General features: G+C 40.8%; 1 protein-coding gene across 2 annotated transcripts in view; it reads right to left on the bottom strand.

Annotated features, from left to right (window-relative positions):
- Positions 1-2,518: 2,518 nt before the first annotated feature.
- CPXM2 (carboxypeptidase X, M14 family member 2) overlaps positions 2,519-18,445 on the bottom strand; it is a 135,487-nt gene continuing 119,560 nt past the window's right edge. Inside the window, exons 12-14 of one of the 2 annotated variants that reach the window (XM_061635734.1) lie at positions 14,770-14,909; positions 9,440-9,539; positions 2,519-5,000 (exon numbers count right to left, since the gene is read on the bottom strand). In XM_061635734.1, coding sequence (XP_061491718.1) covers positions 4,729-5,000; positions 9,440-9,539; positions 14,770-14,909 — 512 coding nt within the window. In that variant the 3' untranslated portion in view covers positions 2,519-4,728. Of the gene's footprint in view, positions 5,001-5,946; positions 6,032-9,439; positions 9,540-14,769; positions 14,910-18,445 lie in introns of those variants that run through there. The other variant, XM_061635735.1, reaches the window with a different exon arrangement.

The following is an 18,445-nucleotide window of genomic DNA, read 5'->3' as shown; positions in this document are numbered from 1 at the left end:
TGGTAACCAAGTTTGTGGATGGCACCAAATTAGTCAGGATAGTGAAACTCAAGAAAACAAGATCCAAAAGGATCTCTCAAAAGTCAGAAAGGTGATAACTAAACTACAAATGAGGTTCAGTGTAAGGAAAATTATGCTGGGGGGGATCCTATCTTTACTATGTACTGATGGGAACTGAACAGAAAGTAAATAACCAGGAAAGAGAGCTTGGCGCTGTGGTGGATAACTCATAGCCTGACAAGCTGAGCCAACTAATTCTAGTTTTGCCCTGATGTTCCTCCCTGGGGGAAGTCTACAAGTGCAGCACTGAGACTAAGGAGGAGGAAGCTGACTGGCAGTGCCATCCTGTGGACTGTGCAGAGTGAGGTGGTGGGACATGCCCCACTGATCCTAATGGACTAACCTCCACAGTATGTGGTGCATTGGGGTGGGTCAGTGGAGGTTGTGGATCTAGTAGATCCACCAAGGATCCCAAGGATCCAATTATTGCAAAACTCACCAGCGCAACCACCACCACACGAAGTACCTGAGGTACTTTTGCTGAACAATTAGAAAAGCATCAAAGCAGCATCAAGTGCTCAACAAAGTGACACAAGGCAGAGAGAACAAAGATAGATTCATTTTGTATGTAGGAGTGGGAACAAAGGCCAAGACCCCTTTTGGTGAGGCGGTAAATGGAATGAGCCTCAGGTGTTGGGCCTACAGAGCAAAATGAATCTCACTTTCAGTAAAGATGACTGAAAGCTCATCCGTTAGTGTAAGTAGGGTGTCACCTTCTAGAGTCCACTTTTCAATTCCCCCTGCTCGGCCTGAATCAGCAGATGAAGTAAATCTGAAAACAGTCTTAGATTTACAGAAGGCAGACATATCTTTCCTTAGGCAAAAGCAGCAGGCAGGTTCACAGGTAATCTAGGAAGGCTTAACAGGTAAAAGAGTTACAGAAACAAGTAGAAGTAGATTAAACAGCAGCCTGCAGATAGATCTGAATTAACAAACTACATTCTTTTATAAATATCTAATTCCAAGCCTAGAGTGATGTCCAGCAAAAATACATCCTGACACATCCTAGTCAATTCAGGTGACAAAGTATGCCTCAATGAGAGTAAGCCTTTGGAAACATTGAATTTTTGACTCATAGCTGAACCAGCACTAGATTGCATTAAATATGATGGATTTGCTGCCTCTGGGCACAGTTGTATTGCTCAGAAACTCTCTTGCCATGTCAAAGCAAAACGGAATAATCTGATTCCAAATTCCAGTCTTCTGAAAGGAAATTTCAATACAAAAAATTACATCAAGCTGTGAACAAGACTGTGCCTTAAGTCCATAATCCTCAAAAGTGAGATCTATTTAACAACAGCAATATACTATTCTTCAAGGACTTTGGAATGATTTAGATATGAAAATGGTTACACAAAAACACACCTACCTGTGCAGGTACTTCATGGGATATTTATCATGTTTAAAAGGCTTGTGACCCTTGCTTCAGCCTACATATGTGCAGTGTTCAACAGTGATCTGTGGCCCTAAAGCAGATGTAGCCAATATGGACCCCTCCAGGTGTTCTGGACTACAGCTCCCATCAGTCCTAGCTTTCAAGACCAATGGCCATGATGGAGGGCATCATGTTGGCAAACCATGAGCTAGAAGATGGTGTGGTGACATTTAGGAACAGAATGGCAATAAGCCAACATATGGAGGTTAGAGTCTTTGTAAATATAATGCTGCCCATGTGGAGCATTTACAAGTGCTTTTCACATGGCTGTCATCCCATTTAAACCAGCCCTTCAGTGTAATGTCAAAGAAACTGGTGTAAAAATACCATGGTATAACATACCCTAAAAGGATACCAAATTTTGTGTAAAACAAGGATGCCAAGCTTGTGGAAATCCACCAAATTGTGAAAGTCTCCATGCTTCCTTTATTGGAAATATTGTTTTCTTGGGGGAATGGAATACAAAATGCTGGAAAGAGGCTGGAGTCTGAAAGTATGTTGGTCATTTGGGAAGAGAATGCTATGATGATGCAGGACTTCTCTCCCTCTCTATCTATGAACTTCTACTTAGAACTTACTAGCTACAAGGGAGTTGACTGGCACACATACATGTATATCATTGGATTTCTCCTTGCTTGATTAGCACATGATTATTCTAAGTTGAATGTGTGAACTGACTAGGGATGGGAGAGAGATTTGTTCAGTTTGCAAACCTACCTCATACTTCACAGGCCAGTACCCAAACCAAAACACAGCTATCCTGCAAAATTGGCATCTTCTGAATTTTTTTATGCATACCAAAATACGTATATTAGTGAAAACAATGTACAAAAATGCATTATATCAAATTGTTGAAAAATGTGTATAATAGGAGAAATGCACACAAAAATGCATATGGATTTTCATATGGACATTTATATAATATAATATATATATATATATATATATATATATATATATATATATATATATATATATATATATATATATATATATATATAAAAGTTTACAAACTGATGCAGAAACATTGTGAATAGAACTTTTGATTAGAAAAATGAGAAACAGATCTTGACAGATTTATCTACCCCTACAACTGACTCCACTGAAAAATATTGTCTGTATAATGTCATCTGAAGCTCTCTTGGTAGTGTTTGCTTTGTTAGTGTGATAATCCTATTAAGTCTCACAAGTATATACCAAGTAAGGCAGCCCCTGCAATTAGTAATCATAATGGTTAACAGTGTACTTGACATGGCCCATTAAAGTCTTGTCGCCATGCCTGATTGTATATGTGACACAAATGGCTTACTTACAGACATATGAAAACAGTGTGAATGGCACAATGATGTTCAAATCCTGTATAACCAATACGAGCTTACATCAAGTCACTTAAGTTGAAGAAATGATCTACGCTGATTGGTTTGTTGTTTCATAAACTGATCTCATTCACTTCTAAAGATAATAACAATACATCATTTATATACTGCATGTTTAGTGTTCCAGATGCTTCACCTAGGTTATCCTGCAGTAATCTTTACAACTCTCTCTAAGGTAGGAAAATATTGTTATTTCTGTTTCAGCAGAGCCTGAGAGAGAAACAATTGTCTAAGACCACCTGGTGAGTTCACAACAGAGATGAGATTGAACAAGGGATGTCTTGATTCATGGCCCAGTTGCTCTGACACCATGTTTCTTCTTTCTTGTTCCCATGATAAACTATCCTGCTGTTCAATAATTTAATTAGCCCAGGTACTGCAAACTGCTAGCAGGATAACTAAGCTAGCCTGAACCTTAAAGAATAGCAGATCACCTGGTATTCTATCTGCATAAGATTTCTGCTTGGCACTTGTCCAGTGAAGCTGGATATAGCAAGAATATGGAACATCAGTTTAAAGATGGTGTTAACTTTATAATGAGACCATATAATGAGGACACTAAACACATTTCCAAAACTGATGCATTTGTTTAACACCCAACAATATAGTGACTGGTGGTGGTGAAGAGGTGAAGTTCACTGCTGACGTTTGACGTTTGACGGGGGGAGGGCTTGCAGGAGGGGGACTGACTTTGAAGACTCAGGCGTGGAGTTGAGGGAGGAGGGTTCCGCACCCAAATCCCAACTGCTCCCGTGGAAGTGCAAGGAGAGCTGTCAGAGGTTGCTTCTGAGGACACCGCCTTTCTCCTGTGCCCAAGGAGCCACCTGATCCACCTTCTGATTCCCAGCCATGCACTCAGCAGTTTGCCATGCCTACCCAGTCAACTAGCCCCCCTCATTCGGAGGGAGAAGTTGAGGTCCAGCCGCTTTCCCCCTCTCTTGCAGAATTCAGAGGTATGAAGAACAGCCGGGGGTTAGGAGGAGCCATTGTTTGTACACAACAGTGAAACCTATTTAAGGGACATTAACAAGGAGGGGGTGCTGAGTCAATGTCTGTAACCAGAGGCTTGCTTAGTCAGCACTAGTCAGGGAAATAGTTCTTAGAAAGCATAGTTAGGTGAATGAGTTGAAAAGCTTTTGATATAACTGTAACTTTAATAAAAAGAGAAAACTTTACTGAACTATGTGTGCCTATGTTAATTGGCTTCGGATGGGACAGCCCCAAGTTAAGCTGATCCAGAGCCACAAAAGTGATATCTAAAAGAACTCTTAACGAACCCCTTGACCTAATATTTCATTTCATATTTCAAAATGACACAACTTTAATTGCTTTTTCTTTAGACAGCTCTTTGCTCTGGGATCAACACACCAGAACAAGTGTAGGATGAAATAGACAGATGGTATCTTGGATATAATCTGAATTCTGCCCCCCCCCAGCTCAAAGTCTTGCATTAAAATATTTAGTGTTGGATCATGAAATCTCATTTCCAACCCCCAAACCCAAAGCTAGTATTCCCGGCATCTTTAGTTCAATGGTTTCAAGTGCAGCATGTTATCTGATGGTGTATCTGCATGGAGTTTCTTCTGGTTATAAAGCCTTTCCTCTGGGCCAGAGAATATAGGTGCCACATGTAATTGCTACTTTGTGGGATCTTTTTAGGGGAAAATATTTTATTCCACATTTTTCAGAACAGCATATAAATCTAAATATTAAGTAGTGGAATCCCAAGATATTCTTCAATACATGATCCCTAATTAAATATTGTTAGATGGGGGATATTAAAATATTATCTATATATACTTTTTCTAGTGCTAGAGTAGGTCTCAGTTTAGATGCAGAGCACAATAGCAAAATTTGTTACATTGCAGAAAGTAATCTATACTGCTGGCGCCTCTGCCTTGCCCTCTGTTTGAGCCGTCGAAGTGACAAACTAATGGGCTGTTTTCCAAATTTCTCCATGATCTCTTTGATTCGGGCCAAGTTGGTTTTGCTGATGGTGAAGTCACACCGGGTTGCACCCATGTCGTAACCTACAGCACAGTTGTTGGTGGAGGCAGTATAGCCCTCTGCTTTTGCAGTGACAACATATTCTCCTGGGTTTAGAAGGCGCCAATAATCTCCATCAATTGCTGTTGAAGAAGGAAAGATGAATAATATTATACATTTTTATTTTGCCTAAACTTTTATCTTTTTAATATCTAGGAGTTTATCTTTACTTGATTGCTAAATGGTTGTTCTGGGACTGGACTTTGGGAATTGGTATAGAGGGAAAATTAATTATCTCTGAGATTGGTTGTTTGTAATCTTGGAGATGTTTTATTTATCATTTTAGTGTGCAGCATGATCATATGTTCTAGTCATATAGGCTACTTTTACTCAAGAATGTTTCATATTCTCCCTCTCCAGGTGGTGGGAAGTTCCAACCAGCCTTTAGAAGTCATTTTCATTTGATGGAAAGAACATTGGAAACTTATGGCATCTTTGTAGTAATCAACCCATCTGGAAATGTACAAGTTGAACAAGAGTTTGGGACCTGCATGCAGATACTAACATTCAGGCAGTACAAATATCACAACTTTTTCTAAAAATCGATCTCCACATTGCAACAAAATGCTTTTTTCCATCTTCCCTTGTAAAACTAATTTGAGCCCACACAGATGGGTGTGATGATTTTCCAGGTGTTAAAATAGCTACCTGCCCATCAGTATAAGGGGTGTGAATAACTTCAGTCTTCAAAAGGAGGAAGGAAACATCAGCCAGAATCTAGTTCAGAGATGAACAGAGGGCTGTTTACTTTAACCTTTTTTTAAAAAAACTATACTAGGAAATGCTTAATTGCATGACATGTATAAGTCATACCAATGAGAAAATTGACTGATTTTGTTTATTTGCCTGGCTTTTGATTGCTCATGGAGAGGAGTAAGGGGAGACAGGGCACTGGAGTAGATCATTAGTAATTTATCCTTTTCTATTTCACTGTTAGCAGTGGAGGTGGAGGTGGAGGTGCATAGAAATGGTTGTCATTGATCAGTACCTCTGGGGAGTCATTTTGCCAATAGTCAAAATTACCTCGTTCTGTCTAAAAAATCTGAATACTACAGAAGAACGGTCCAGAGATCTGCCCTGTATTTGCTTTAATCATAAATTCTTCAACCCTTTGCTAGAAGAAATGTAGAGGATTCATACGATTAGCAAACAATGCAAACTGCCATCATGTAACACCATTACATTGCTTATGTTCTATTCTGCCCTTCCACAGCAGGGATTCTTCTGCCTGGAAAACTGAAGTGCTAACCTAATTTATGATTAAACTGGAGTGCTTGGTTTCAAACCCATTGATTTTAATGAGACTCAATTTGCTGAATCTAAATACCCAAATTTTATTGTGAATTGGGTTGTAAATTGGCAGGTTTTGATTCTGTTGTGGACCACAGCAATACAGATAGGGGTTTGGGTTGGGGGGGATTAGATTGGTATAAACAAAATTTAAATTATATTGTTATAAAATAATGTACATTGCTAATTCTGAGATTCATTACATACAGTCTGCTTGATTTTTCTGATTGCATAATAGAAACATAGGAAGCTGCCTTATACTGAATCAGACCATTGGTCCATCTAGCCCATTGCTGTATACACTGAGTAGCAGTAGCTTTCCAGGAGCATTTTCTCAGCCCTACCTGGAGATACCAGGGGCTGGACCTGGGACCTTCTGCATACAAGGCAGACACTTTACCATTGAGCTACCTTTTCTCCCAATACTTAATACATGCTGCACTTTGTCTGAAGAGGTTGCCATCAAGGTACTAGCTTCCCAGGAAAAGCAGTAGGCAAATATATGGGCATATTTTTAGTTCCTTATCAATAATTCCTATAAAGAATGTGGAAAGTCTCTTGCACTCAACAATTATTGCAGGATATAGGACATTGTCAAATGTAAATTGCTTTTACATTGTTTTGAATTATGGGCAACATGTTGCATCTGAGTTATTTCTTGTGAAAACAATGACTTCCCCTACAGATTACCTGTAATCTGCAGGGGGCCCTTCTTACTGTTTCTGGGGATGTAATGCTATGTAAAACCATAAATGCAATAAAATATTTCCCTGTTTTCACACTAATGCAAAATGACACTGTTTGTCTTGCCCATGGGCAACTTACCATGCCTTGCAATGCTATAATAACAAGCCAATTACACTAAAAGAATGCATGTTGATAATGGTTGGGCAGGTTGTGTTCATATTTAGGAGGAGACGAATTGTGCCTCAAAGGTAAGTGGGTAATGCATCATAGTTATGAGTAGTATCAGCATCAGCAACCTAACCTATCTAGAAAATATTCAGAGCAGCTCCTCCCACTTCTTGTGATCAAGTGAAAGTTGCTTATTATTGAGACATAACCACCTATATCAGTGAATCTGAAGCATCATCCTAAGTTACAGGTTTTGCCTGCATTGTTGAAATAAGCTAAAGCATATGAAGCAGGCTGATCAGTGTTCAACTCCACTCACTTTGCACACTGAGCATCAAAATCTATTTGCAAACTCCCTGCATACAGGGAGCAGGCAAATATTCTAAATTAAGGCTGCCCAAAGATTTGATACCTGAACACAGCATTTTCGTTGCTGGTTTAAAACTGAAGGCACATGCCAGTCTCACTCAGAAAGGACCATATATGTTTTCTCAATCAGAAGCAAACGGTGCCATTGGCAGGCATTCTGTGCCCCTCCCCAACCCATTCTTTCAACAGGCTAACTATTGTTCCTTGTAGTAATGTGGTACCCTGATCTTTTTCAAGTCAGTCTGGGCTTTGGGATGAGGCTGTGCTTTGTGGGCAACAGTGGTGCTCCTGGGGTTATGATGCATCTAGTAGCTGTAATACAGCTGCCATCAGGGAATGCTGGTGCACCTTCATTTCCTCCCTTGCTATGATGTCACAAACCATACATTGTCATGGGGGAGGCCAGTAGGGGAAATCAATGCTGCAGAAATGCTCTCTGCTCTGACGGGGATAAAGCAGTGAAGGCATTGAACTCGCACCATTATTTTGCAGCATTATCTCTCCATATCAATTAATATGTAGTAGTTTATGCCTGGTGGTGGTGGTGGAAGAAACCAAGATGTCTTTCCTATATGAAATGTTTCTGTTAAAATGATAACAGATTCCCATACACACTTTCCTGGGAATAAAATCCATTGAATTCAGTGGAGTCTACTTCTGAGCAGACATGCATAGAATTGCACTGTAAATATATGCTTTGACTCTTTTAAAAACAACAAGCAAATCTGATTTTCAAGACAGCATATAACATGCATGCTTGGACAATTTATTTTATGCCATACAAGCCAATCCCTGCAGAAAGGCTTGAAGTCGCTGTTCATCAGAAGATAGGTGTTGACTGCAAGCCAGCTTCTTGGCTTCAAAGCACCATGCTCATTACAAGTCCTGTGTGGAGCTTTGAAGTCCCAACAATTATCACCTGGCATCATTATGATGTCAGGTGATTGACAGGTGGGCAGCCTGACCTACCTGCCAAATTTGGCCCATGAGGGATGGGAGAGGTAAACCTTGCCCACCAGCTAGATCAGGTCCCCCACTCCCTGTTTAAGGGTACTTCCATTGCTTGACTTTTTATGAATATTCTACTTGGTGCTGATAAAATCCTGCTTTATCCTAAGAATCTGTTTTGTCTTAAATATTTGGATGAATATGGGAGGCAAGTAGAAGACATCAAGGACTGTGTAAAGGGCAGCAATGAGACTCTGCAGGTATAATAAAAAAACTGGAAGATTATCCAATTACGTGTGTGTTGAACAATTGTGTTTCCAAGTCCTGTTATTGTGGAATACTTAACAGGTTATTTGTTTCACAGTTTTGATCAGGGGTTCAGTTAGAAGACTGTATGTAAAATGAGATCAGTCTGAAATATGGGTTCCATAACCAGGCATTCACTGCATGACTGGAGGGGATCATTATCTGGAGAGCCTTAAAAGACTGACAGTCCTAAACACTGGTGTGAGCTCAATTGGTTCTTAATCACATACAGCCTTATTCACTAGATCACTCTGACTGACTGTACAAATTACTGATCATAGTATAGGAAGCTGCCGTACGCTGAGTCAGACTATTGGTCCATGTTGCTCAGTATTGGCTACACTGATTAGCAGCAGCTCTCCAGGATTTCAGACACACATTTCTCCTAGTCTCAGCTGGAGATGTCCCTGAGACCTTCTGCATGCAAAACAGGTGCTCTACCACTGAGTTTACAGCCCTTCTCCAAAATTGGCTAAAGATATTCTGTCCACTAGCTTGGAAGGGGTAGCCCAGTAGTCCTTTGTTTGCCATGCTTAGCTTCATGGGCCTTCTACCAAGATTGGCAATTCTGCTGGCATATTTTGGGGGGTGGGGTCAGGGGGGAGATTATAATGATGTTCAGATATGTGTTATTACATGTTGTACCAAAGCCATCCTCAACCCAAATTGATTAAGCTGTAAGCTATTTAACTCAGTGTTGACTGTTCTGGGCCCCCTTTCACCCTGCCCTTGCAATACAGAGGTGTGCAATTACCTGTGCGGATGTCATGGTGAACACCTTCTACAGAAATAATAGCATTTGGAATTCCCTTTCCATGTTGATCTCTCACCATGCCTTTAATGCCCCGATGCACCTGTTAGTAAAATAAAGCACAACAAAGATGTGAAAAATTTGGCAATGACAGAAGAAAGAGGAGACATGCCAATCACGATGAGCCAAAAGATGCCACATAAACCATATAGAACAGTATTTGTGCATGAGACATATGCTGTTTCAAAGCAATATAATTCATTTCAGGCAGCCAAAAGGCTGAAAAAATGTATTCTCTTAGAAACAATTAAGACAAAATTGTTCCCCAAAATGTATTGAGCACAAACACACACAAACTGGGGAAACAGCCATAGCTCAGTGGCAGAGCATCTGCTTTGCATGCAGCAGGTCCCAGGCTCAATCCCCAGCATGTCCAGATAAGGCTGTGAATTCTCCCCCCACCCCCGGAAATCCTAGACAGTTGCTGCCGGTCAGCATCAGCAATATTGACCTAGATGGTCCAACAGTCTGACTCAGTATAAGGCAGCTTCCTGTGTTCCTAAACTCCTCCAATATCAAGCAAGTACCTACCCTGAATGTCTATATCAAAGGAAAGGTTTTAATAGCCTGTTTTAAAAACCTGAAGGGAAGGGCTCAGATGGGACTTGATAGGTAAGTCATTCCACAACTTTGGTACCATGACAGAAAAGGTACTGCTTCGTTCTTTTATACAGTCCTCCTCCCCTGGTGATCTGATATGTTATGAAGTGACCAGTCTTCATGGCAGAGGAAATGGCAAGGAGGACAAAGCTGGAGGAAGGAGGAAACTGCACATGGACCTGCTTTGCATGATACACGTATTATGCAAGTGCCCTATAGCCACTCCAGGGCTATATATCCCCACCACTAACGAAGGAAAAGAACCTATCTGTAACCTCCTGCAGGTGCTGTAAAATAGGAGGAGGTTCTAGCAAGACTGCGTTACAGTAGTGAATACAAGCACAAACCATGCCCCGTGCACTTGCTTACCATGGTGCACGTTTATACAAAAGGTCAGTGGGAGAGTTATGTTTAGATGAACAGCAAAAATGAGAGGAGTGCATGCATATCAAGTGGGGGGAAGAGTTGCTGATGTGTAGAAACTTGATGCTTGCTGAGGACACTTGCACAGGTGAGCAAAGTTTCAGAGTTTTTGACAGCCATTAGGTATCCAAATGTACTTTGTAAATCTCCTCCAAATCCACATTTAATAGTAAGGGGAACAATAATGCCCTGTTCTACGTGTCCCTGTGACTGAAGATGCGTAAAAATCTGACATGGGATGAGAATGTCAACATGTACATCTATTTCTAAAGAGAGGCATCTGAATTCTGGATAATTTCCAGAGTTTCCAGAAAGAGACTCATATATTACCAATCCTATGTTGCAGTTCCTTTCATTCTAAGATAGGGAAATGCTGTGCTGACCCATGTCTTCTGAAAGCAATGCTGAAAACTTGAAGGCTTGTGTATTCAACACCGCTTTTCTGCTCATGCAGCAGACTTCCACTTGAGTGATGTAACTCACCCCTTCTCTCACCTGCAGCCCCCTGTGCATCTTCAAAATCTGCTCCAGAGGACTGGGCGACCTTCTGGAGCAGATTTTGGGCACACACAGGGAAAGAAGTCTCATTGCATAAGCAGAACTCTGTTTTGCACAGTGTTGGACACAACCCTGTCACAGGGCCTGCCCCACTGCAGTGACTTGTACTGACTTTTTCAGACTGTGATCTGCTGTTTGCCTTTCATTTCTGAATTAGTGGAGCCTGACCCAGATTTTCTTCTCCAGTTTGGCTTATTATGAGAGCTAGAGGGCATACAATCACGTTATCTTAAATATATATATGTAAACAGAATCAGTTACTATGTGTATATTCTCTATGAATAATATAAGCTTTGAAATATCACTATTAACATAACAACAGCCTTGGAGGCACAAGAAGCTATTAAATCCACTTGTACATTCTAAGTCTCATATTGACTTATGGGATTCAGATAAAATAAATAAGACAAAACCTAAATACTTCTCTTTTATTTAAAATATATTTTATCACAAACTACACCCTTTGAGATGTCATCTGTGTTGCTTTGTCTTGCTTGAACTAAAATAGTCTGAATTAAAAATGATCTGACAGTATTTCTGAAGGGTAAGATTTCTCCCATACATGCCAAGAAAACTCTACATTCATCATTCAAGCAGATCAAAATTTGAAACTTCTCTGGAAAAGAATCACACAGGGTTGAATGCATGAAACAGAAACATGGATAGCTCTCTGAGTTCAGAAGGATTGTATGGAGGACAGGCAAACTCTAGAGAAGAAACTGCTCAAATAAATCATGTTTCTAGTCTTTATTGGTTTGCATACAGCTGTTTGGCATAATCTGAAGATCTCCAGGGTACAATCCTGTCTTGGCACATAAGAATTAGCAATCTAACATGAGTCGAGTTTAGTTTTCATTAGTTTCAATTTTGGTAACGAGATTTGCATATTTAGGGAGGAGACCCTTTCTTCAAACAGTTAGGCAGGGTTGATCCAAGGCATTTTGCTGCCTGAGGCAAAGGACATGATAGCCGTCTCCCCAAGCCATGTACAGAAGCTGACTGGACTAGCAATTGAATCATATTTCAGTTGGCAGTGGGAGAGTGTCCACCACCACACCTAAGGGCATCAGGCTAGCTATGAGGTGCAGGACAGTCATAGGACTACTGTGGCTGCCCCCAGCACTTGCTGCTTAAGGCACTTGCTAATCCTGCCCTAATGGTAAGGACAGCCCTGCAGTTAGGCAAATTGAGCAAAAGGCAGCGCTTTCTTTGCTTTTTGTGCAAGGCCTGCACAAAAGGTACAGTTCAGAAAGAGCACTAATGCCAATTTTTAAGGCTCTAGGGCAGCATTTCCCAACCAGTGTGCATCCAGATGTTGTTGGACTATAATTCCCATCTTTCCTGACCATTGGCAATGCTGGCTGAGGCTGATGAGAGTTGTGGTCCAACAGCATCTGGAGGCACACTGATTGGGAAAGGCTGCTCTAGGGAAATGTGCAATCCCTAAGCTTGGTCACACAACACAACTCAGGCAGGGCCGGATTATCCATTAGGCTTAGTAAACTGAAGCTCAGGGGCCCAGATCTCTTGGGGGCCTGCGATCCACGGAAGCAGGACAGGAGCCGCGGATCATGGGACAAGAGCTTCCAAACCGCCCGCCATCCCCCCGCTTCACTTACCTTTTTCTCTGCTGTTTTTTGCGGTTTGCCATCAGTCAAGATGGCGATCGAGGTTTCCCTAAGGGGCTGAAGCCTCTGCCGCCATCTTGATTGATGGCACACATGCATGCTACATGCGCACATTGCTGCCATCAACCAAGATGGCGGCAGAGGCTTCAGCCCCTTAGGAAAACCTCGGCTGCCATCTTGATTGATGGCAAACCTGTGCGCACAGTGCGCGCAGCCGCAAAAAAAGCAGAAAGGTAGGTGAAGCGGGAGGAATGGGATGGGATGGGATGGGACGGTGGGCGGCTCAGATTCAGCCTAGGGGCCCTCCTCACCTTAATCCAGCCCTGAACTCAGGGAAGAACCAAGCAGTATAATCCCTGCATTTGTCTGACCAAGTTTAGCGAACATTCCCAACATTACTGAACTAATGCTTAGGCACAGTATTAATTTGTAGCTAGCTTTATATTCTTATGTCCATGTTCCTTAAATATTCTGCTGATATAGCTTTCCTAGGAATATTGACTAAAGTATAATAGGTGTGCTCAGGCATTCACCTGAACATGTGAGTGCTCAAAGTATGAGCAGGGGCAGAAGCACGCATACAAGCTTGGTCCACAACATCCTCATGTGAATCACTCTCCCACACAACCTCCAGCCTTCCTCATGTTGCATGGGTTAAGATATGCGGGGGCTTCTACTTCTTGAACCATAAATGGTACCCTATGTGTGACCAGGGATGCTGCTTCTACATGAGTAGAAGCCCTATGCAGAATTTCCCTGTGGAAGCCCGGTGAGCGCCCAGGTGGGGAAGACGCACACAGCAACACTAGGGGTAGTGTAGTGTATCACCTTCCCTGGTCCACACTTTGAGCATTTGTATGTTCATGGGAATGCCTGAACATGTCTAATGTAACTAACACTAAAATGGTCAACTAATGTGGGAACTGTATATGACAAATTGATATATCAAGTGGCTTAGCATGTCCTTTGGATGTGCTTGATCATTATCAACAGTTCTTGAGTACTACGGGATTGTCAGTGCTCTGGGTCCAAGAAGATGTAATGGAGAATTTTTAGATACAAACAGTAAGCAAAATATATTCTTTTAGGAAATTATAGGATTTATAATTTTTTATAAGTTACTGTAAACCGCCCAGAGAGCTTCGGCTATGGGGCGGTATATAAGTACAATAAATAAATAAATAGTGTAGCAGGCCAGCTAAAAATCCTCTTCTTGGTCCTGTCTTCCCTGTTATGCACATGTAGCCATGGTAACTAGGCATGTATGGTACAGCTTGGTTCAAGAAGATAAGATAAGGGGAACAGGACACTGGTACAGGACATGTCTGTACTCTCCAAGGTCTGAGAAGAATTAGCAATGGAATGCATTAGCTCATGGTAGAAATGTGCCGATATAACATTACCTGATAGACTAGAAAATAATGCAGACAGCTTAACCCCTGTGTAATAGCTATGTAATGCTGATGTGTAAGTCCCTGATTGGGAAATGCTAATGTCTTTGTCCTGGAATGTATAAAAACCCCAGGCGAACAGTGCCATGTTGCAGCTCTCTGTCCACTCACAGGGAGAGTGACTGGGCATAGGCTCGTCACCAGAAAAGGCCTAACTTTGCTGCAAGCTTGTGTCTTCAATTTCCTCAAGGACCCCATGTCCAGCAGACCCCAAAATTTCCCATCAGGTGCTCCAGCCGCCCAAAATGAGCTCATCAACCAGTACTGCATATACAATTGAACTCATTGGTTTCACATTGCCTCTAAGCCACAGCAGAAAAGTAGCATTTTGGACTGTTCAGGTGCACACTATGTTTTCTGACTCAATGATTGTACTTGATTGGGATTCCTGGCACAGCTTCCTCATAAATGACATTGGGTCAATGGGTCTGGGTCATATTGGCTCACTGTTGTGACTCAGCTGTCAGTTTCCGTGGAAAGACTTCACTTTCTGCTGCCCTTAATAATCTCACAGTGAGCTGTGGTAGCCAAATGTAAAAGACCCCAATTAAAGTGAAGGAATTCAGTAGGAACAGATCCAAAATTGAATCAGCAAAATTGTTCTGTTTCATACCTGCTCCATGAAAACAATAAGGGACTCTCGGTTATTTTCCCATTCTTCAGGCAATTCGCTTTCGTGAGGATATTTATCACAGCCAACATATATGGATAGTTCAAAACAATTTGTATGTAAGTAGCTAAAGTCATTTATACCTGTCAATGCAAGAAAAAGAATAAATAACAAATAATGCAATTAAAGCAAACACAGCTTTTTATTTAATCTAGAGACTAGACACAATCATTTTTAATAATGAAGTTTTCCTAATAATTGTGTTAACAAAAGATTCAATAAAAAGCTTTTATGGAAATGCATGTTTTTTGTATCAATATAAATAATTAATTGAATGAGCTCATATGTTATTCTGCCAGTATGATACGTGATTCAGAATTTCTTTGCTATCTAAATGTGAAGATTTATATTCATTTTTTTTCCTATTTAGAGTGGAGTGGAGTTACAATTAGCACAAAACCGACGCATAGATCCAATGCACAGTGCATAGGAAATGGCAGGGTTCTTGTTCACCATGACACTGATCTGAAGTTCAGAACCCCTCTTCTAACCTGGAAAACACTAAAAACTACAGCTGGTTTAGAATGCAACAACCCATCTACCAAGTAAAATATTTTGACAAAAGCATCTCATCCACTAATACTAGACTTTTAGAAACTTAAGAGAGAAGGTATTCTCTCTTTAAATCATATTTCAAATGTGCATGACAGAAATCCACATGACAAGTTCAAAAGTTTGAATACATACTAAAATTTGGGAGCTACCTACATATTTTACACAAATATATGTAACAAAATCCTGCTGGCTACTTTTCCTGCTTTTGGAAAGGAGACATCATGGGGTAGTGGTGGAAAGGGGGGATATTAACCCTTTCCACATCTGTAACATCTTGGCTCCAAACTGCTTCTTCCAGCGGCTCTGTGTGTGTGATGGCAAGCACACCTTTGGAACCTTGCACAGACAGGGGAAGGGGAGCAGTCATGGGGAACTTGAATCAGTAATGTTGGAGATGGGAAAGGATTAATCTCCCCTCTCCCCACATTGCTTCTCACTTCTAAATTATCACCCCAAAGCCTTAATATGTAGTTCCATTTTTTGATGAAAAATTAACAATCAAATACTTATCAGTGACATTTTGAGTCGCCTTGGGGGCGTGAGCTGTGTTGGGGGCCTTTTTAGCCAAAAGGCGGCATAGAAATAAACCATAACATAACATATAAGAATGTAAAATTATTCAGAGTCAAGAACCAATATTATGTTCAGATCTTCTGTCCTAGCTCTCTCAGGAGTGAAATTATGGGCACTATATTTCATGAATTATGGGATATAGGGCTTTGGCTGAAACAATACCTGAATGAAACTCATTCTAAGAACATAAGAACATAAGAAGAGCCTGCTGGATCAGGCCAGTGGCCCATCTAGTCCAGCATCCTGTTCTCACAGTGGCCAACCAGGTGCCTGGGGGAAGCCCGCAAGCAGGACCCAAGTGCAAGAACACTCTCCCCTCCTGGGGCTTCCGGCAACTGGTTTTCAGAAGCATGCTGCCTCTGACTAGGGTGGCAGAGCACAGCCATCATGGCTAGTAGCCATTGATAGCCCTGTCCTCCATGAATTTGTCTAATCTTCTTTTAAAGCCGTCCAAGCTGGTGGCCATTACCGCATCTTGTGGGAGCAAATTCCATAGTTTAACTATGCGCTGAGTAAAGAAGTACTTCCTTTTGTCTGTCCTGAATTTTCCAACATTCAGCTTCTTTGAATGTCCACGAGTTCTAGTATTATGAGAGAGGGAGAAGAACTTTTCTCTATCCACTTTCTCAATGCCATGCATAATTTTATACACTTCTATCATGTCTCCTCTGACCCGCCTTTTCTCTAAACTAAAAAGCCCCAAATGCTGCAACCTTTCCACGTAAGGGAGTCACTCCATCCCCTTGATCATTCTGGTTGCCCTCTTCTGAACCTTTTCCAACTCTATAATATCCTTTTTGAGATGAGGCGACCAGAACTGTACACAGTATTCCAAATGTGGCCGCACCATAGATTTATACAACGGCATTATGATATCGGCTGTTTTATTTTCAATACCTTTCCTAATTATCGCTAGCATGGAATTTGCCTTTTTCACAGCTGCTGCACACTGGGTCGACATTTTCATTCTAGATGCAAGATTTTGAAGCAGACATCTGGAAATGTAGCCTGGCACTATATTTAGGCATCTGTCCAGGTCTTCAGCATCTGAATGGACTTATTATTTATTTATTTATTATTTGATTTATATCCCGCCCCTGCTCCCTGCAGGAGCCCAGGGCGGCAAACAAAAGCACTAAAAACACTTTAAAACATCATAAAAACAGACATTAAAATACATTAAAACAAAACAACTTTAAAAACATTTTTTTAAAGATTTGAAGACCTTTTTTAAAAAAAAGGTTAAAAACGTATTGTTTTAAAAGCATATTAAAAAGCAATTCCAACACAGAAGCAGACTGGGATAAGGTCTCAAAAGGCTTGTTGAAAGAGGAAGGTTCCTTTCAGGAGCTTTTTAGAAAACCATGAATGTTAAGATGGCAATGTTTTAAAAAATCTTCCGTTTCAACCATCTTGAAGTGTCTTTGATTAAATTGTAAATATTTATTTACTTATTAAATTTATATCCTGCCCTTCCTCCCAAAGGGAGCCCAGGATGGCAATATAGTTACTTTCTTATCCAGAGGGGATCATTGCAGGCCACCATGACTTGGCCAACAGGTCACCAGAATAATATTAAATCAGAAATACTTGTTATTGTAGCCAGGCAATTAATTTATTAATACTTTCCACAAAAATACAACTGTACAGAGAGAGAGAGAGAATGACTGTCTGTGTACATTTGTCTCTATATCACTCCGTATGGGAATAAGAATTATTTGCTCATTAGCAAACTGAATTTCAAACTGAAAGGAAAGTTTTAATCTTATAGAAAAACAAATTTTAATCATTCTTAATTAATGTATTTTATAACAACCCAAAACTTGTTGAAGAGAATTTGGAGTGGGGTGGATTCCTATACAGCAGCAGTCAGGTACTTAATGGACCTGAAAACACCTTCTGGATTCTCTGCAGGAGGATTATGTAACACAGATGTTAAGCGTGGTGATGGAGAGAGATTAAAATTTCAGAGTGCTGGGTTCTGCTGTTCTACTAAGGCCTTTCCCCTTCCTAGTTAGGAGAAACAAATATTTTTTCATAGCTTGACAATCTTTTGCCAAAGATGTTTTATCTACCAAGTTTCATTCAGTTCTTTAGAGTGCCCTAATCCAGGAATGGAGAACATTTGGCCCTCTTAAAGCTGTTAAACAACAACTCCTATTGTCCCTGATCATTGGCCACACTGGCTCAAACTAACTGAAACTGGAGTCCAGCAACATCTGGAAAGTCACAGCTTCCCATGCCCTGGCCCTACTTACTTCATCTTCTAATTGCATCTGCTCATCTATGTCTACCCTAAAATATGAAGGAAAAAAATTAAGATTTCTATTAGCCTACATCTGAGACGTTAATACTGTGGGCAGAGACAAAGTTCAGTGCATAGAACAGCTTTCAGTTTCACCTATGATGGGAAAAGCTCTGCTTCCATACCAGAGTACAGGTAAGCTCATGCATACATGGGATTCCATTGCACATCAGAGCCATTAGGACA

Source organism: Rhineura floridana, chromosome 7, assembly GCF_030035675.1.
Source record: "Rhineura floridana isolate rRhiFlo1 chromosome 7, rRhiFlo1.hap2, whole genome shotgun sequence".
NCBI classification, from domain to species: domain Eukaryota; kingdom Metazoa; phylum Chordata; class Lepidosauria; order Squamata; family Rhineuridae; genus Rhineura; species Rhineura floridana.
This window is presented reverse-complemented; position numbering and strand designations above follow the sequence as displayed.